Source organism: Anolis sagrei, chromosome 5 (genome assembly GCF_037176765.1).
Source record: "Anolis sagrei isolate rAnoSag1 chromosome 5, rAnoSag1.mat, whole genome shotgun sequence".
Lineage (NCBI taxonomy): Eukaryota > Metazoa > Chordata > Lepidosauria > Squamata > Dactyloidae > Anolis > Anolis sagrei.
The window spans coordinates 45,409,065-45,430,262 of record NC_090025.1 but is presented as its reverse complement, the minus strand read 5'-3'; the positions used below and the strand labels follow the sequence as shown (position 1 = coordinate 45,430,262).

At 38.5% G+C, this 21,198-nt stretch overlaps 1 protein-coding gene across 1 annotated transcript in view; it reads left to right on the top strand.

The window, feature by feature from the left end:
* TBC1D9 (TBC1 domain family member 9) overlaps positions 1-20,927 on the top strand; it is an 84,857-nt gene extending 63,930 nt beyond the window's left edge. Inside the window, exons 11-21 of the mRNA XM_060778913.2 lie at positions 261-378; positions 2,256-2,541; positions 5,103-5,232; positions 6,378-6,476; positions 6,577-6,645; positions 9,322-9,562; positions 12,356-12,421; positions 14,004-14,090; positions 15,407-15,481; positions 15,596-15,696; positions 18,005-20,927. Coding sequence (XP_060634896.2) covers positions 261-378; positions 2,256-2,541; positions 5,103-5,232; positions 6,378-6,476; positions 6,577-6,645; positions 9,322-9,562; positions 12,356-12,421; positions 14,004-14,090; positions 15,407-15,481; positions 15,596-15,696; positions 18,005-18,709 — 1,977 coding nt within the window. The 3' untranslated portion in view covers positions 18,710-20,927. The remainder of the gene's footprint in view (positions 1-260; positions 379-2,255; positions 2,542-5,102; positions 5,233-6,377; positions 6,477-6,576; positions 6,646-9,321; positions 9,563-12,355; positions 12,422-14,003; positions 14,091-15,406; positions 15,482-15,595; positions 15,697-18,004) is intronic.
* The last annotated feature ends 271 nt before the right edge of the window (positions 20,928-21,198 follow it).

Here is a 21,198-nt window from a genome sequence, read left to right as displayed (position 1 = left end):
TTTAGGCACATCATCTGTTCTTTTAAAAAGTCTCTTTTTTCCACTTCTGAGAGAGAAAGAGTTGCAGGGTGAGTGGGTGTTGAAACTTGTTGAAACTAGTCCAGCTTGCATACTTCCTGTTCTTATGGAAGATATTTTGTGCCCTTGAGCCACCGTTGCTTTCTAAAACTAGGACAAAAACTAGGGCTGTTGCTTGATTAAATCTGTTGTCTAGAATGTTTAAAATCCAATATCTGTTCTTTTAAAAACTTTTTTTCTAGGCCATGAATATTGTTACGTCAGTACTGCTTTTATATGCAAAGGAAGAGGAAGCATTCTGGCTTCTGGTGGCCTTGTGTGAGCGCATGTTGCCAGATTACTACAACACAAGAGTTGTTGGTATGTTAAAGAAAGTGTTTACAAACAGCCAAAACCCTGAAAATTTCAGACTTTTTTTAACCCATCAGAAAATGAGTCTGATCTACTGGTAGGAGAAACATAAATATGTTACTATGCAATGATTGGAGGACACATTGGTGATCTGTTGTACAAGTAGGGGAAAGGATCTATAACAGATGTGAAAAATTATCTGAAGGAATAATTGTCATAAGTGCATCAACCCTTCACAAAATATTGCAATATACATAGAATGGGCAAAAAAAGTGGTCTTGCAAGCATAAATAGTCAAGATGACAGGTAGCCTCCTTAGTTTCTAGCAGTTTTCATGGCATGAGAACTAATTCGCTTCACATGCTTACAGTGAGACACTTGGGAGTTTTCTCCACACCCCACTACTATAGTGACTTCTGTTTGTAGGAACTTCTAGAAGAAATGCTAAGCACCATCTTCTTCCCACACATTTTGCTTCCTAACAGTGCTGGGAGGTGTACAAGTGGGTAAAGTGGCTTCTTCAGACATGCTTCCCTTTCATTGGCATCTTCCATAGCAGAATGCAGAACTTTACTTGCTGTGGAAAATATTCTGTATCCATTATCGACACAAGTGGCTTTATCTCATCCTGATTGTCCTCAAATTTGCTTTGATGTTCTGACCCTGATTAGTAACTGGGTGATTTTGAAGAACTGATTCATAATAATGTTTTCCTTCACTTCATAGGCAAACACAGACTTTCCATAATATGGCTATATATTGTAAATAGATAAATGGTATTAACTGAACTAGAAATGGATAAAGATGGATGGCATCCTGTTCATGAATTACCATATGATGGTCCTAGTTTTGACTTAGATCATTGGTATTTTGGTTATTGCAGAGGGTTGGAATTTTGGTTCAACCACACAATGTCCAGGATCTTATCCAATACCAACTTTGTAGATGCTGCATACCCATACACATACACTGCCATTTCTATGTTGTTGGAATGAGTGAGGTGTGTTCAGCCATTTTCTTTGCAGGTAGATATGTTGGAAGGACATAATCTATAGGGATGTCTCTGATGATGTCTGTCAGAAAAATACCTGAATGCATCCTTACTCATTGTCTGCTCTTCAACAACAGAGAAATGGTGTGTGCGCAGCGGGGAGTGGGCAGTATGCTTCTTTCAAGGTAAATGTGAGATAGCCTTGGGATATGGAGCTACATGATCAATGTTGTCTTCTGATGTAGGAGCTCATGTTGAGTTTCCATGACAATCCAGATTAGGGCAGTAGGTCCTAAAGTAAGCATTTTCATTCTTATTTTTCATCTTATAACCAAAAACAAACACGAAATACTTACTTTAGGGCCTACAATAAAGTTTTTTACAGTAGCTTATTGTGTCTCTATACAGTAGAATCTTGCTTATCCAACCTTTGCTCATCCAACATTCTGTATTATCCAACGCAGTCTGCCTTCTGCCTGGATCCACAGCTGTTTCAATACATTGCAATGTTTTGGTGCTAAATTTGTAAATATAGTTATTACTTCATAATGTTACCATGTATTGGGCTGCTTTTTCTTGTAAAACATGATGTTTTGGCGCTTAATTTGTAAAATCATAATGTAATTTGATGTTTAATGGGCTTTTCTTAAATCCCTCCTTATTATCTAACATTTTCACTTATCCAGTGTTCTGCTGGCTCATTTATGTTGGATAAGCGAGACTCTAATGTATTGCAAATTAACAGATTGCGATCACTGATTAATTTGCAATATGGAGTAAGACTGTCGTTCAGTCCAAATGAGCAGGAAAATCCTTTCTCTTTTTTCTTTAATGAGCATGTTGTTCATTACACTGACTCAGATTTCATATATGTAACACTGCTTATATCTTTCAGGTGCTCTAGTGGATCAAGGTGTGTTTGAAGAGTTAGCTCGAGATTATGTTCCCCAACTTTATGACTGTATGCAGGACTTGGGCGTCATCTCCACCATCTCCCTTTCTTGGTTCCTCACACTCTTCCTCAGTGTTATGCCCTTTGAAAGTGCTGTGGTTGTGGTGGACTGCTTCTTTTATGAAGGCATAAAGGTGATATTCCAGTTGGCACTTGCAGTCCTAGATGCAAATGTGGACAAGCTGCTGAATTGTAAAGATGACGGGGAAGCTATGACGGTGCTTGGAAGGTAAGCTTTGTAATGGTACTAATCCTAATAGTATTAATACACTGTCAGCAGATCCCATTCTTTCCTTTTAAATAAATAATTTTGCTTGCGATAAGGCTTCCTGTACAATAATAAAGAAAAAGTGTAGCCATTAAGTGAAAGGCTTCAGACTCTCATTACGCCTTGCTAATTAGCCCCCTGCTAGTACTAGAGCAATTTCGTTTGAGTCTAATTTTAATTTTCTTTCTACAGCACTTTCCATTGATTTCAGAATAAGAAGCTTTGTTATCCCAGCTCAAGCAAGTGTATTGTTGAACCTTATTTATTTATTTATTTATTTACTGTCCTTGTATACCGCCGTTTCTCAGCCTAATTGGCGACTCAACGCGGTTTACAACAAAATATACAGTGCACAGTATACAATTAAAACCATAAAAAACATAATACACAATATTACACGAAATCACAATCCAATACATCTCATGACTAAAATCGTGGTCCAATTGCATCATCCATATTACCAATCCGTAATCAACACATTCATTGTACCGAATTAGCCAAATGCCTGCTTGAACATCCAAGTTTTTAGTCTTCTTCGGAATACCATCAGCGAGGAGGCTGATCTTACCTCCATGGGAAGGGCGTTCCAGAGCCGAGGGGCCACCACAGAAAAGGCCCTGTCTCTCGTCCCCTTGACTAGTATAGAGCCTTAAGAGAAATCTTTTCCATCTCTTACACTGAAGTTTTCAATCTAGCAATCAGTCTTGGACCTAGTGCATGAGAAGCACAGACATTTCTCTGTATTTGGATTTAATTCAAATTTATTGACACGTTCGCTGCCATATAACTATTTTGGCAAATTTCTGCATCATCTTATGTAGTTATGTGGCAGCGATAATTATAGCAAAATATTGGAAGGGGGAAAAAGAATTACTTATTAAGGATTGGAGAATAAAAGTAGTAGAGTATATCAAATGGCCAAGCTTTCCAATGGCTTAAGGCAGTGGTTCTCAACCTGTGGGTCCCCAAGGGTTTTGGCCTACAACTCCCAGAAATCCCAGCCAGTTTACCAGGGAGTTGAAGGCCAAAACAGCTGGGGACCCACAGGAAGAGGACCACTAGCTTAAGGGAGGAAACAAAGAAGAATTGGCTAAAAGATGGAGACTAGCCTTTGGGTAGTTAAAAAAGAAAACAAAAATAGATCTTGAAACAGCCAAACAGGGATGTATTCATGTAATGGCAAGGACAGATTTTTGTTAAATACTAGTTCCATATGGTGTGGTGTCGGAAGTCATGGATGGTGGTTCACAGGTGGGAATGGGGAGATGGCACGACTGGGGAAACAATACTTGTATTTTGATTGTTGAATCTTGAAGAATATATGTTGTTGTTTTTTCTCATATATCACAAAAATTATACAATAAAACAATTAATGGCAGGTTCTGTCTAACACAGGAGAGGAGTTTGGTCACTCATGGCTGGAAACTTAGGTAGCAATGTATGATTATCTAATAATTAAAATCCGGGGTGCCATAGATTTAGGAATTGGCAGCTTTAGAATATTTTTGCACAAATACCCTGGCCATTTTCTCCCAAAATGTGATTTTTAAAAACATTTTCATCTGAAATTGGAAACATCAGAAATTCACTTCTGGTATTGGAGGAAAAAAAACAATATTGACAGGGTTTAAGCTCTTTAGAAGATGTAGTTATAGCAGGTGGAAAACTTGTTACATTCCAAATGTTGTGGAACGAATACTCTCCAGTATTGGCCAGGCTGACTGGGGCTTATGAGAATTGGAAGTGAACATCTAGATGCCTCGGTTTCCCCAGTCCTGATTCATATAAACCGTATATATTCAAGTATAAGCCGGGTTTTGCAGCCCTTTTTTAAGGCTGAAAACCCCTCCTCGCCTTATACTCGAGTCAAGGTATATTTATTTATTTATTTATTTATTATTTTGCTTTATTATTGTTATTGTTATTATATTTATTATTTTACTCTGTTATTATTGTTATTGTTACATTTATTATTTTACTCTATTTATTATTATTACATTTATTATTATATTCTATCATTATTGTTATAATTACCTTTATTATTTTACTCTCTTTATTATTATTGGAAGGATACGTAAGCATATTTACATTGAAGAAGGTTAGAATAATGGCTTAATCAGAGTTGGACAGTTTTATCTTAAATTACAGCTTTATGTAAATATTCAAGAACCTACTGATGCCTCAATTAATGTAATTTTATTGGTATATATTTTTATTTTGAAATTTACCAGTAGCTGCTGCTTTTACCATCCTCGGCTTATACTCAAGTCAATAAGTTTTCCCAGTTTTTTGTGGTAAGGTTAGGTGCCTCGGGTTATATTCAGGTCGGTTTACACTTGAGTATGCATGGGACGTAGTAGTACTCCAAGCTCTTAGTGTGTTCAATAGGTTTGTATGTGTGTCTATTATATAAACTTGGGGAACGGGAGGTAATGGAATGTCCATTAGTTCTATACTTGAATTAAGTTAACATGTTCAGGAGTTTCTCAAGTTTGCTATTTGATTTCTCTTGCTGTTGATAGGTATTTGGACAGTGTGACCAATAAAGACAGCACTTTACCGCCAATTCCACACCTTCACTCACTACTCAGTGATGATGTAGGGCCACATCCTGAAGTGGATATCTTCAGGCTCATCAGAACTTCTTATGAGGTATTGTGACAAAGATACTGGCAAAAAAAAAAATCTGAAGCACAAGGGAGAGAAGGCAATAACAAATGACTTCCATTTATGTGCACAATTTTCTTCTGGTAGTGGGCAGTTTAAAGCAAATTAATTTTGTCAACTATATGAAGAGGGAAATGGCTTACAGTGTATTGTTAGTTTGACATTGCACCTCGCTCTATCCCTGTATGAAGAGTACTTTACATAGACCATCCCTCATAGCCCGAGGATGATGGTCCTCCAAGTGGAGTGTCTTGGAGGTGGATCCATAGGTGGCTGTAGAGACCTCTTCTTGACCTGCATGTTCTTCTGCAGTGAGGACATCAGTTTCAAGGTAGAAGGCAGTCCCGGTCAGGCTTGACATGCCTTCCTCTTGGCATGTTTCTCCCTTTTGTCCTCCATTCGTGCCTCTTCGAATATCACAGCACTGCTGGTCATAGCTGACCTCCAGTTAGAGTGCTCAAGGTCTAGGGCAGTGGTTCTCAACCTGTGGGTCCCCAGGTGTTTTGGCATACATCTCCCAGAAATCCCAGCCAATTTACCAGCTGTTAGGATTTCTGGGAGTTGAAAGCCAAAACTTCTGGGGACCCACAGATTGAGAACCACTGGTCTAGGGCTTCCCATTTCTCGGTGTCTATGCCACAGTTTTAAAGGCCATCTTTAAATCACTTTTCCTGTCCACCAACATTATGTTTCTCGTTCTTGAGTTGGGAATATAGTAACTGCTTTGGGAGATGGTGATCAGACATTCGGACAATGTAGCCAATCCAGGGGAATTGATAGTGTAGGAGCATTGCTTCAGTGCTGGTGGTCTTTGCTTCTTCCAGCACACTGACATTTGTCCGTCTGTCTTCCTAAGAGATTTGCAGGATTTTTTGGAGGCAACACTAATGGAATCATTCCAGGAGTTGAGTATGACGTCCGTAGACAGTCCACATTTTGCAGGCAAATAACAGTGTTGGCAGAACAGTAGCTTTATAAAAAGCACCTTGGTATCTCTATGGATTCCCGGTCCTCAAACACTCTCTGCTTCATTTGGAAAAATGTTGCACTTGCAGAGCTCAAGAGTAAAGATAAAATGAAATGAAAATCTACTTAGTATTTAGGTTTTAAAGCAAAGTCTTTCTCTTTAGAAATTTGGAGGTATCCGAGCAGATCTGATTGAGCAAATGAGGTTCAAACAGAGGTTGAAGGTAATCCAGACACTTGAAGACACTACCAAACGTAATGTGGTAGGTTTTTGGAGTGCCTTTCTGATTAAATATCCTTTCAATTTGGAAGATCAAATTGCTTCTGTGTGCCTAAACTCTTTCTGTGCTTCTACTTTGAAAGGTACGAACCATAGTGACTGAAACCTCTTTTACAATAGATGAGCTGGAAGAACTTTATGCCCTTTTCAAGGTAAGGTTGAAATAGCTGTCTAGATCATACATTATTTAGCAGTATGAAGTAGGCTGATGTCTGTATCTTCCTATATTGTTGCTTCCAACTTTCTAACTGAAGCTGTCATAAGCAGCTTTAAGAAGATGACAAGAAACAATCAGGGCCAACTAATCACCTCCCAACAAAGGATTCCCCCAGGCAGTAAGAAGCCACACCTTGAAAACTGCTAGGCAATTAAATGCTAATCAAGGTGGCCAATTGCTACATTGATACCTACCTCAAACAGACAAGAATTCTTTCTCTCACCCTGGACATTCCACAGATACATAAATCCCATTTTCCTAGTTTCAGACAACCTCTGAAGATGCTGCTATATATGTGGGTGGAACATCAGGAGAGAATGCTTCTGGAACATGACCATACAGCCCGGAAAACACACAACAGCCCAATTATAATTCGTGTTTGAGTTCATGCAAAGAAATCTTCAAACAAAAATTTTATGCTCATTATGTGAGATTTTTGCATTCCATATTAAACTAAGAGTAGTATTTGTATGTGCAACAGGAAGCTTCTCTTTCAATAATAATAACTGATAAAATAATATTCCCAGCTATAACTAAGATATTTATTTTGTGTAAAATCATCATAAGCATCCTGCACAGACTGAGCCGTTTACATTTCCTTTCGCCAGCCTGCTGAGATCTAGGGCTCACTGGGGTGCTAGAAGTGAATGCTTGTTTCATCTCTCAGTGATCACAATGGAAATAATTATCATTACTGTAATTGCTGGGTTAAGTGGGGAAGAGGGAGCACACAGGAAGCAGATACACTGGTCTCACTAAATGAGCTGGGAAATAATGTTTTCAAAATAACAAGATTACTCATAAGGTTTAGGTTTTTGGGAGGTAGCAGCATTTTTTCAGTTTAATATTATCAGTAATGTTCAATGTTTATACTAACGCTTTAGGGTTGGGGGTGGGCAATGTTTACTTATTATTTCCCAAACATTTTTGCATTGTTACAGATATTTTGGATGGAAATTTGGGGGCATTTTCCCACCCTAACATCTTTTTTTCAAAGTATTTTAAAAAATGTATATCAGTATTCTAAATGTAAAGAAACTATTTCTTTACATAAGTATAACTATTTATTTATTTATTTATTTACAATATTTATACCCAAAGGGGACTCAGAGCAGCCTTATGAAAGGCAGCAATTTGATGTCACATAAAACAGACATGTAATAAAATAAACAAAAATTGAAAAGCATATAATCATTAAAACCAATTATTAAAACCGCATTATGCGAAAACATAGTCATAGGCCACTCCGATCGTGATTGCACATAATTCATCTTCACTTATTGCACTGCATTACTGTCCATAACCATGTTTTTAGTTTCTTTCTGAAGGTCGGGGGGGGGGGGGGGAGGGAGCTGATCCGATTTCGGTGGGAAGGGAGTTTCACAGCCAATGAGCCACCACTGAAAAGGCTCTGTTTCATCCCCACCAACCGCACTTGCGAAGGAGGCGAAACTGAGAGCAGAGCCTCTCCAGAAGATCTTAATCTCTGAGATCTTCTGGAAGACCCTGCTCTCTGTCCCACCTCCTTCGCAAGTGCGAACTAAGCAATGTCTCCTGGCCAGTGTCCCCAAGGCCACCTAAAAAGCCAGCAGCCAACTGAAGAGAAGTTTCAGCAGCCAATTGAAATACAAAGAAGATGATGTTTCCAGCCTCCTCCCACCAGGGAGTGAGGTTGTGAAAAGGAATTGTGACAAGAGTCCTGCTTCTCATTGTCAAAACCTCACTCACTGGTGAGAAGGGACTGGAAACATCCTCCTCCTTTCACATTGATCAGCAGCTGACCAGGCCTTTTTTGTCCAATGCATCTGTTGCCTATTAAGATGGGCTCAGGGAGTTTATGTAGTCTGGGAACACGTCTGTATCGTCTTACTGAACACAGAGCAGTCAGAGATCCATATTACGGCTGACATTCTTTATTGCAGTTATGAAGCCATTACTGCAATAAAGAATGTCAGCCATAATAATTAAAAATTATATGATAGTGGCACATTATTTATACATTGATCCCCAGACCTGTAATTTTAATAACTAGTTTTAAATTGCATTGTTTTAATGTTTGGTTTTAATGTAAATTTTTATTGTATTGTATGTTTACGTTGTGGAATCGAATTGCTGCCTAATTTGTAACACCGCTCTAAGTCCCCTTCAGGGTAGAGAAGTAAATATAAATGAAGTAAATAAATAATAAATAAATAAATAAACAAATAAATAAAAGTAAGATGTAAAATGGATTACTGTGAGTTTTCTGGGCTGTATGGCCATGTTCCAGAAGTATTCTCTCCTGACGTTTCGTCCGCATCTATGGCAGGCATCCTCAGAGGTGTGCAGTCTGTTGGAAACTAGGCAAGTGAGGTTTCCAACAAACTACACACCTCTGAGGATGCCTGCCATAGATGTGGGTGAAACGTCAGGAGAAAATACTTCGGGAACATGGCCATACAGCCCAGAAAACTCACAGCAACCCAGTGATTCCGGCCATGAAAGCCTTCGACAACACAGGATGTAAAATGTTAAAGCAGCCACCAACGCTGATGCATTTTAGATAACATTTCCAAGTTCTTTTCTCCTTTCTAGTATAGTATTATAAAATTAATCTGATTTTTTTTTTTAGGCAGAGCATCTCACTAGCTGCTATTGGGGGGGCACCAGCAACGCCACTGACCGCCACGACCCCAGTTTGCCTTATTTAGAACAATACCGCATTGACTTCGAGCAGTTCAAGGGGATGTTTGCTCTCCTCTTTCCTTGGGCCTGTGGGACTCACTCAGATGTTTTGGCCGCCCGCCTGTTCAGATTGCTGGATGAAAATGGAGATTCCTTAATCAACTTCCGGGAATTTGTCTCTGGCCTTAGTAAGGAGAATGCATCCACTAAGCTGCTTTTCTAAGATGGTTTCCCTTCTCCATTAATTTTGAAAGCATTGTTTTGACATGAAAGCACACATTTTGTAAGTGTTATTGAAGACAGCTTCTCACTACATAATGTTTCATTCCCAAGGCTGAAAAAGATGTAGGGTGAATTGATAGAAATATAGTATTATTATTGTAATATGTTGATAAATACATGTTGTAATAACTTGGCTGTTAATATTTTTTTGACTAAGTGATCCTCAAAAAATAGATTACAGGCAGTCCTTGTGATAATTGGATATTGAAAAATTTGGCATGTTGTAGAAACAAGGTTTGGTGATAAAGTTTCAGTGGAGACACCTTTTCCCCATGATAACTCTTTCAAGAGTGAATTTCCTTTCAGAGTTCCTGTTATCTCACCCTCATTCTTAACTGCGAGTCATTTGTAATTCAGATATTTGTATACTGGTAATATTTCCAATTTCAGATGAAAAATGTTTTTAAAAATCACATTTTGGGAGTAAATAGCCAGGGGGTATGTGTGCAAAGTAAAGGTAAATGTTTTCCCCTGACATTAAATCTAGTCATGTCTAGTTGACTCTGAGGGTGGTGCTCATCTCCATTTCTAAGCCGAAGAGCCGACGTTGTCCATAGACACCTCCAAAGTCATGTGGCTGGCATGACTGCATGGAGCACCGTCACCTTCCCACCGAAGACGTACTTATTGATCTACTCACACTTGCATGTTTTCGAACTGGGTTGGCAGAACCTGGGGCTAACAGCAGGAGCTCACCCCGCTCCCTGGATTTGAACTGCTGACCTTTCGGTCAGCAAGTTCAGCAGCTCAGTGGTTTAACACACTGTGCTACCAAGGGCTCCTAAAAATTAGTACAATAATTTTTCTTGATATGTGTTGGTTTTAATCAACAGTTGTTTTTGGGATCCCAATTATATCGTTGCAACAAACCAAAGCAATTTTCATTTGCATAATTATGAAAGAAGATATAATCTGATTGTGTGCTCATTGTGTATTGTTTCATACCAATTTACTTAGGCTAAGGAGCAAAATAACAAAAGCAAGTCAACATTTTCTCGTTCCAAAAGCTAACATTTGAATTAAGGTTTCAGCACAGTAGTGCCTAAACATTTTGTTGTTAGCGGTTTCAAAAGACGTATTGTGTGTCCCAATAAAGTTTGCTCATGGCATGTTTTCTTAAGGCTTCCCCAACAAAAGCCCAATTTATCCAATTCATGTGTTAAGCCTCATGTGGTCAGAGTATTTGCCCGATAGGTATATACTGCGTTGCTAAGAGTAAGATTACAGACACATCAAAACTGGATTGTGATGTTGATGCATTTTGGAGCAAAGACAATGTGAGCATGTTGCTGGCTCAGTTTCCAAGACCCTGAGCGCATCCCCTTTGCTTCTGTATACCATTTAGGAACTCTGTGAGAATTCAGTCACACAGTTGTCATATCCAGCTCAATAGTCAAGCACATGCTGTTCACATAAATTCTCAAAATTCAATCTGTAATATCTTCAGCTACAGCTGGGAAATAAATCTTTCAGGCAGAGAAACATAGTAAGAAATCTGCCCCCTTCTTCAGATGGATCTTAGGTTCCAATCCAGTAGTTTGAAGTAAAAGAACCTTTTTAAAAACATGGTGAAATGCAAATGGATAGGAAAATGGTCTGTTATTTTTGTGATTTCCTTCATATCCTTGAATAATTCCCCATTCAAAATACAACTGTTAGTGGGGGTTTTTTATTGTGTCAGAAGCGAATTGAGAATAAACTGTAAGTCACTTCTGGTGTGAGAAAATCGGCCATCTACAAAAACGTCCAGGGGATGCCTGGATGTGTTACCATCCTTGGGAGGCTGCTCTCATGTCCCCGCATGGGAAGCTGGAGATGACAGATGGGAGATTACACCGTCTGGCAGATTCAAACCGTTGACCTTCAAATATTCAGGTCAGCAGTTTAGCCAACACAAGGGTTTAACCCATTGCACCACCATAGCTCCCTAACTGTTAGGAGTACTATGATAAAACAAGCAAAATAAATAGGAGCAAAACCCAAAAACAGATAAACACTAGGAAGGATTTCCTTTAATAAGAGCCGTTTCACGGGGGAATAAACACCTCTGAAACCAAGGAATGAGTGACTTTTAAAAATTGGTAGTTTATATTGTCATGTGAAAATAAAGTAGGGGCTTAAAGCATACAAAGAGTAATTTACATATATTAATTTGCATATAGAAAATCATAAATGAAAAATATAGTTCTGTATCTAACTTTTTGGGTCCATCTAGCGAGGTAACTTGCAATATATGAGTCTGTTAATTGGAGCATAACTGCAAAATATAGATTACCAGTTTTTCCCCTATACTGTATATATCTCAATGATATAAATAAAAGGGTATGATTTCCCTTTATTTGATTAGATGCCATATCTAATAAGCCCCTGGTGGCACATCGGGTTAGACTACTGAGTTGCTGAAATTGTTGCATGAAAGGTCAGCGGTTTGAATCCGGGGAGTGAGGTAAGCTCCTGCTGTTAGCTCCAGCTAACAGAAGAGCCGTTTAAGGACAATGCCAGTTCTTCAGCTTAGAAATGGAGATGAGCACCACCTCCGAGAGTCAGACATGACTAGATTTAATGACAAGGGGAAACCTTTACCGTATCAAATTTTAAGGCATTTGTAGCATTATTTCCAAATATCAGGAAAATTGTGTTTACTCTCTAGAGTTAAAAATGCTCAATAATTCTCATTAAATTGATATACTTTGTTTTAGGTGCAGCATGCCATGGAGATCTTACTGAGAAACTGAAACTGCTGTATAGGATGCATGTTTTGCCTGGTGAGTAAACAGTAGGCTATTTGAGGAATGTCAGGATCCTTTTATAGACTGTTTCCAGGGCAATCCTGGTATTGGTTACTCAATCTAAACTCTAGCATTTAGCAACTAGTATTTCGCAACCTTCCTGCCTTAATTGACTATCTAGTGTAGTTCTTTTTCCTCAATTGTTAGTAGGGTTTCTGTTCTAATGTAGTGAATTGAAGCAGTTGGTGTACATTGGAGTACAACCCTAACTATATTCCTTTTCATAAAATCAAAGAGATGTGTGCTTCAGGACTGGATCAAAAAGGCACACCAGAGTCCACTCTGAAAGATATCTTGAGTCTGAGACTGTGCTGAGAAATGAACAATTTAGAGTGCAGTAGAGTCTCACTTATCCGACATAAATGGGCCGGCAGAACGTTGGATTAGCAAAAACGTTGGATAACAAGGAGGGATTAAGGAAAAGCCTATTAAACGTCAAATCACGTTATGATTTTACAAATTAAACACCAAAACATCATATTTTACATCAAATCAACAGAAAAAACAGTTCAATACATGGTAATGTTATGTAGTACTTACTGTATTTACAAATTTAGCACCAAAACATTGCAATGTATTGAAATAGCTGTGGATCCGGGCAGGAGGCCTTGGATAATACAGAACATTGGATGAGTGAAGTTTGGATAAGCAAGACTCTACTGTATTTGACTGAGATTTAGGATATTTTGGTTCAGGTCTCACTGAACCACAAAATTCATTGTTGACCTGGGTCCAGCTTGACCTACTTGACAAGGTTTTTACGAGAATGGGAGAAATGGATGACTGTATAATATATTTAGTTCATTGCAGAAAATATGGGAATCTGAGGCTCAAAAGTGGTGGTAGTGGTGGTGTCAGTGACAATTTTTCTCTGCAGCGTGGAGAGGGAGAGTCAGTTTCAATCTATCATCGTATATTTCAAAGGAGCCACCATGGTGTAGTGGTTTGAGAAGTGGACTAGAACTCTACTGCTTAGTCATGGAAGCTCCCTAGGTCACCTTGGGCAATTCACACTCTCTCAGCCTCAAGAAGACAACAAGGGCAAACCTCTTCTGAACAAACCTCGCCAAGAAAGCCCTGTGATAAGAACACTTTAGGATCACCATAGGTTGGAAATAACTTATGATGTCTGTCAGAGAATGCCAGAAACCTACATGTCAACAGAAACTATAAATTCACTTTTATTTGTGTAAGCAGAATATGTTGTAGAGATTCAGAGTTGCATAAACACTACGTTCTCATATTAGGTGCTTATGCTGCCTATTCAGGTGTTTGGAACATGTAGGGTTTATCTTTGCATCATGTCTTCATATCAGAGTTTTGATTCTGCAGTACTTTATAACTTTGTTCATCCATGAATGCTTATATCTTTGCTGCAGGTCTCCCCTGTCAAAACAGGGAAGTTATGGAGCCAGAGTAAATATTTATATGCAGGAAATAAATTGGTTTTATTTTTATAAATGCTGTTATATACACATATAGGGATATATTTTGCTATGTAGAAACGGTTGGACTGATCTTTTTGGAGTGTGGTGATCCTTGGTGTTTCTTTGCACAGACCCATCATCTGATCAAGAAGAGCCAGATTCTGCCTTTGAAGCAACTCAATACTTCTTTGAAGATATTACACCAGATTGTACACATGGTACAGGACTTTAAATCTGATTTATAAGCTTCCTTCTTTCATAAGCAAAATGCTACTTCATATACAAATTATGGTGGAGAGATTGGTTTTGGATAACCACTGGGGACATAGTCTTTTGGAAAATGGAAATCTCCATAACCTTTTTGGATATTTTATGATCTTTGGAAAGACATGACCTTGTTAGAAGGCACAACCTTTTGAAAAATGCCATAGCATATTGTTAAAAGTGTGACCTGTTAAGAGTCATAACCTTTTGGGGAAATGGCATTCAGCATTCATTCTCCTACACACACACACCCATACACACACATAGAGAGCAGAGTTTGATAAGTGTTCTTTTAGTTGCCCAAAAACATCTACTCTCCCTTAAAATATATTTGCCTTTAAATCATGCTCTCAAGAGACAAAAATCAGCAGACTTCTGTAAAAGTGACATAGTTGGTTTTCTCACAAACTTCATGTATTCAGCATATAGGTACTTTGCTTATCAGTACAGTTGCAAGTAGATTTGAAGTAGTTTCTCTGTAGGTAACAAGGCATCTTTCTTATAATCAACAGTCCATAATCTAAAGCATCTCTCTGTTCGGAGAGTCTAATAGAGTCTCTGTCTACTCTGTAAGCATACGGTTCCCACTGAAGTCTAAAGCATACAGTTCTTGCTGGCATCTGAACTGAGCTGTTTCCAAAATGGAGTCTGAGCTCTGTACAAGCCCTGATCACATGGTCTGCAGCCCCTCCCACAACAAAGGTTAAAGTAAAATTGCATACCAGTACACACATATACAATACACTAAGCAATTATATACAGAACAAATAACTGGTGGAGGCTTGAGAAGGTTGCTATTTCCAACAATTGATTCACTATGAGGAGGGGCCAAGTTAAATTGACATATAGATGTCTATATTCAGAACTAGTTCATGTTAAGCCCGATTGGCTCTAAGAAGTATTGAGTACGCCAATTCTTGCATTTGGATAGAAGGTGAAGTCTTGCTTATGAATCTTCAGGGGCAATGACAAAGATAAACTATTTTTCCCTCTAGCTAGCAGTCAGAAAGCTGCAGCTTTTACACTTTTCTTGAATGATCAACTATGTTGTCTCCCAGAATCTTTTAGGATTTTCCCCAGCACTTACAACAATGAACTCTATAGGGCTTTGCTCTTCACTTATCTTTTCCTGCTCAGTAGTACTTAAAAGTGTTTGAAAGATTTGCTGACACCAGTTTTCCCTAGGCTTGTCCTCACTAATGTAATTTAATTCTGCAATTTCGCATCTCTTCCAAAATACATTGATCCTTTTCTTTCTGAATATTACTAGTTGTTGGCGTAGATGGCAGAAACAAGCATGGGACAGATGAGGGATTTGTTAATGTGAGTGTGAAAACTGAAAAAGGTAGGCAGTTCATCTTCACTAATTTGAAGAGGGGTGTGTGGAAATGTAAGTTTTTAAAAAAGAACGGCAAATAAAATAAAATTCACTCATTTTCTGGATGATTGACTATGGCAGGTAAAAAGAACGCTCAAGATAATAGAAATTATCTTAGAATGTGGAGCCAGGAGAATAAATCCAAAGTAAAGAGTGCCAAGGACTTGCCCAAACTAAATCAGGTAAGTTCAGTTGGCACATACATAAAAGTTTTGAATTTTTTTATAATGCAAAATGGGAGAATTACTAAGAATTCATAAGTCTGCAACATATTAATCGAGCAAGGATGCTTCATGTGCAGAAACTGCCTTTAATCCTTATAAAGCTCCTTACTGTATTGGATCTTACATAATCAAAAAACATTGTGCCTGGGGATAGATATGCAGTACCACGAATTTTATATGGGTTGTTGAATCCCCCTATATATCTGATATTGGATGTGGGTGTCCAACCTATCTTTGAGACTGCGTTTCCTTCTATGAACCAGCATGGGCTTTAAGATCTACCAGGGAGGCCTTGCCCTTGGTCCCACCTCCAGTGCAGTTGGTGGGGATGACAGAGAGGGCCTTCTCGGTGGTGGCCCCCTGGCTTTGAATGCCTTCCCCACCATCCAAACCTTCCATACACAATTAAAGACCTGGCTTTTCCAACAAACCTTCAAACATGTTTAGACTCTCCAATAATATCTATGAGGACCTTTAGATTCTTTATTAGCACTTTATACTTCTGAAATCAAATACTGCTGTTTTATCTATAGCAATTGCTGTCTTTTATTGTTTTTTCCAATGGGTACTGTGAATTTATGATGTTGTGTTGATTGTTTATTGTCTACTCATATGTTTTGTTTTGCACTTGTTGTATTTTGCATGTCATACCTTGAGTGTTTTGTGACCAGCCCCGAGTCCTTCTGGGAGATGGTGGCAGGATATAAATAAATATTATTATTAATAATAATATCATTATTATTATTATGGATGGCAGGATCCATTTTATTATAATTATTAGTCATATTTCAACCAAACTGAAAAAGGTTCTTCTTCCTTCTGTTACTTAATGCTACAAATTCTAACAGCCCAACCGCTGGCTCAGTAGTGCATAGATGCAGCAACATTTTATATAAAATCTGTTGTGAAGTTTGTGGATCAGCCCCTTGTTCTTCCCACTCTGTTTGCCTACTTGTAGAATGATTTGCTGCATGAGGAATTGCATTTACACATCTCAGAAATCCAAGTATTTCCACAATGATTTTTGTATTAACATCGTCCCACCAAGATTCTGGCCTTATTTGGCATAAACTCTCAAGGACTATTTGATCAAATGTATGGAGTCTATCCAATAGCTTTTTGTGCCTCACCAATATATTCAATATTATTTAAATATTAAAATCACCTTTCGTTTAAGGCTGTATGGTCCTTGTCAGAATCCTGCTAAAGCAAATATGAAAAAAATGCATTATCAGTTTTCATTCATACTTCTTCAGAAATAGAATTCTAAGTGCAGATATCCAAATAAAATAAAGACAATGTGCACAATTTTATCTGGGTAAACTTGAAATTTCACTTATGGTGTCCTTCACATGGAAATACTTTTGAATATATGTAATGAATTCCCTTGGCTCTCTAAATACCTCACTTTGAATTAGAGCAGCACTTAATCTTTCTCTCCCATCTTGTCGCTTTGACTGTTTGTGTATGTGTGTGCAAAGAGAGAGGTACGACTATGTAAGTAAAGCACCACTATTTAGATATTTTATTGGGCCAGATGAGAACCAATAAACTGATGATGGATCTTGGTAGGATGGAGGCTCTGTGGATGTGTGGTTCTTGAGTCCATGAATTGGGCAAACAGCCCAGCCTGGAAGGAATTTCACTTCCTCTAAAGAAGTAGGTGGATAGCTTGGGACTAATCCTAGATCCATCTCTGCCTCTGGTCATTCAGGCCAAGAATGTTAGGAATTCAACTTCAATTGTTCCACTGTTGCAGCATGACCAGGGACAACATAGCCACAGTACTTCATGCACAGGTAACCTCCAATTAGATCATTATAATGCACTCTATGTGATGCTGCTCTTGCGATTCCCAACCAGTGCCGTGCAGACATAGTATGCCATTTTTGAAAGAATTGCATTCTTTGCTGATATGCTACCAGTTGGAATTCAAAGTGCTGGCAATGACATTGCTTGAGACCATAATCAATGAAAGAGTGGCTCTCTAAATATACACCTGTCTGAAGATTGAGGTCTGAAGGAGGTGTTTTTTTGTGTGCCGACAGTGGAATGCCCACCATATGGAGGCATTCCACTGTTACCAATAACCTGCTTCGCTCTGATACGTTACCAGATAGTATTCTTTCCAAATGTTTCCAAATAATTCCATACTTTGAATTATGAATTATTCTGTTTTTCTGTGTCTGATAGCTTTATCAAAATGCTTGTCCAAGTCCTGTGTAAGCACCAAAGTCTTGTTTTTCTTTTTTCTTTTCCATTTAAGGGGCAGTTTATTGAATTGTGCAAGACCATGTATAATATGTTCAGTGAAGACCCTAATGAACAGGATCTTTACCATGCTACGGCCGCTGTGACAAGTTTGCTTCTGGAAATTGGTGAAGTTGGTAAGCTATTTAATGCTCAGCCCATGAAAGAGTCTGAAAATAACAGTAATGCCATTCAGAATAATTTGCTCCAAAAGAAGGGGAACCAGCAGTATCACCTTGAACAACGTGATCCTTTTCAAGATGCCTTCTTTGCTGACGAGGAAGAGAATATTTGTGGTGATGGTACACATATGGAAGACATTAAGCTGGAAGATTCTTCCCCTAGGGATAATGGAACTGGCTCTTCCATGCTGATTTCCGATGATGATACTAAAGATGACAGCTCCATGTCTTCCTATTCCGTCCTAAGTGCAGGATCTCATGAGGAGGACAAGCTGCACTGTGAAGACATTGGCGAGGACACCGTTTTGGTACGAAGCAACAACCCAGCTTCTCTGCCTAGAAGTACTAGCATTGACAGAGACTGGGCCATCACCTTTGAGCAGTTTTTGGCTTCCCTCTTGACTGAACCAGCCCTTGTGCGGTATTTTGACAAGCCGGTGTGTATGATGGCAAGGATTACTAATGCTAAGAATGTGCGGATGATGGGCAAACTGATTATATCAGCAAGTGACTATGAAATCTCTGCAATGTCAGGCTGAGAGGGCCAGGTGATAAGGTGGTTCTTTTTGTCCAAGAAAAAACTTTTAGGTATTTATATTTATGACTGCCTGGCACAGATCCTGGAATTTTAAAAACGTGGTAGTTCTTGCTTGTGTGAACATGTTGGGATGTAAATCCATACTTTGAATTATGAATTATTCTGTTTTTCTGTGTGTCTGATAGCTTTATCAGAATGCTTGTCCTAGCCAATATACATACATAGGGAGGGGAGGGGGATAATTGTCTGTGGTGTGTATATTCCTAGCCTTGCTATTCATGGATACATTGTAACAATTTGTTCACTTTTGACACATTGAGCAATGTTTGTGTACATTCTCCAAACTGGCCTAAAATTTTGAGAGTAGAGAACTGAAAGGGCTCGAAATGGCTCAAATAGTGTGTGTGGTGCAATGTGTGGTCTTCATTCACATTTGATGAGTCAGCACTGTGTATTAGTATGTCTTTTATTCACACACGAGCTGCTTTCTCATAAGGCTGAATGGGGAAATGGGGGCATCATGCATAAAGCAGAACCCCTATTCCTGTAAGTCAGTGGATCTCAATCTGTGGGTCCCCAGGTGTTTTGGCCTACAACCCCCAGAAATCCCAGCTAGTTTATTTATTATTTATTTATTTACAGTATTTGTATTCTGCCCTTCTCACCCCACAGGAGATTCAGGGTGGATTACAATGCACATATACATGGTAAACATTCAATGCCATTAGACATACAATAGACAGACACAGAATCAATTTAACATTCCAGCTTTCCGGCTTCATGAGGGTATGCTCGATTCCGGCCACAGGGGGAGCTGCCGCTTCACTGTCCACTTGTGGCACTGAGTACTTGAGTACTTCCTTATTCTTATGCACGCTGCTGGAAGGTTTTATGGTGTCGTAAATTAGCCTCCCCGCATAAAGCAGTTCGTAAATTTCCGACTTCATAGATGCAGCTGTCTTTTGGGCTGCATAGGTCAACAGCAAGTTAGACTGTTAATGGTCAGGAGCTCACTCTGACCCTGGCTGGCTTTGAACTCATGACCTCTCAGTCAGTAGTGATTTAATGCAGCTGGCTACTAACTAGCTGCACCACAGTCTGGTACCAGCTGTTAGCATTTCTGGGAGTTGAAGGCCAAAACATCTGGGGACTCACAGGTTGAGAACCACTGTTGTAAGTGATCTGTAAGCTTAGAAGGGGGAAGATGGAAAACGATGCTGTCAATTTGTTTAGGAGTCAAAAGCAAGTTCTTAGCAGCCTCCCTGGTGGATGTCTCTTTATATATAATTTTTTTAAAGGCTAGTGATTTATAATACTTTTAAAAATATATTCTTCAGGGATACTGCCAGAGACTTGACTTGACAGTTGTCCATGTTGTGACCTAAACAATTCATAGTACCCCTTTTGAAAATTACAGAGGGTTTTTGAAAATATAGATAATTCTGTGTTATTGACATTTTAAACCAAGCATTACCATGAATCTTGTGTATTGTAGAGTAATAGCTGGATTGCCTAAATCTTCATTTATAATGCAGTAATTATTTGGAATGTAATCTGGAAAAAAATCTGCAAGAAAATGTAACTGAATGTTTGAAAGTCTTAATGAACGAAAACACTGTCACTTTACTCTAGATTAAATATGTATAATGTAATTTACTGGATGATATGTTGAATGACGAATGGAGCACCTGCACTTTGAATTCTTGTTTCTTGTTCTGAACCGTTATTTGCTACAATTCTATACTGTTGTGTGTGCAAGATGCCCCCACACAAAGGATTCCCACAGAGATCTGCATTCACCCTCCCTCACTGTCTTTTAGGAAGGCAATGCTAGAAAAAAAAAACCTCTGTTGATCCTAAAGGAATCCTCTAAATATGGGCACTGTGCCCACAATAGGAAAGAATTGGGCCCAATCTTTTAAAAAAAAATGTTTAGGTGTTATTTAATTTTCAGATTTGATCCAAATCATTCTTACATGCTTGAACTTTATTTGCTGCCTTCAAAAAAATTCCATTATCTTCTGGGTTTTTATATATATATATATTGTATTTTATGATCATGTAATTTCTCCAGGGTTTTTTTAAAGCCAAAGCTGTTGCTTTCTTTTTTGCAGATATTTAACTGTCTGTAAAATGGGTTAAACATAGTAAGTAAATGTGAACAAGGCTCTCTTTGTTTTTTAAAAAGATATTAAACCTGTATCAGACAGAAGGTTGTACCTGTTTTTCATAGTATATTTCTTGCTATTGCTTTCTATGTCACAAAAACAAATCAAGAGGTGGAATATGGTTGGGGGTTGGACTGGATGATCTTTGTGATCTCTTCTACTTCTATTGTTCTATGATGTTATAGTTTCTCTCCATTGCCCTAGGCAAAAGCCAGAGCTATGTAGAGCTACATAGATCATAGATCCTACTTAATTAATACGGAATTGGAATCTTGTCTCAGCATTGCAACTTGGGAGTAAAAAACTTAGCTGCGATCCTGTA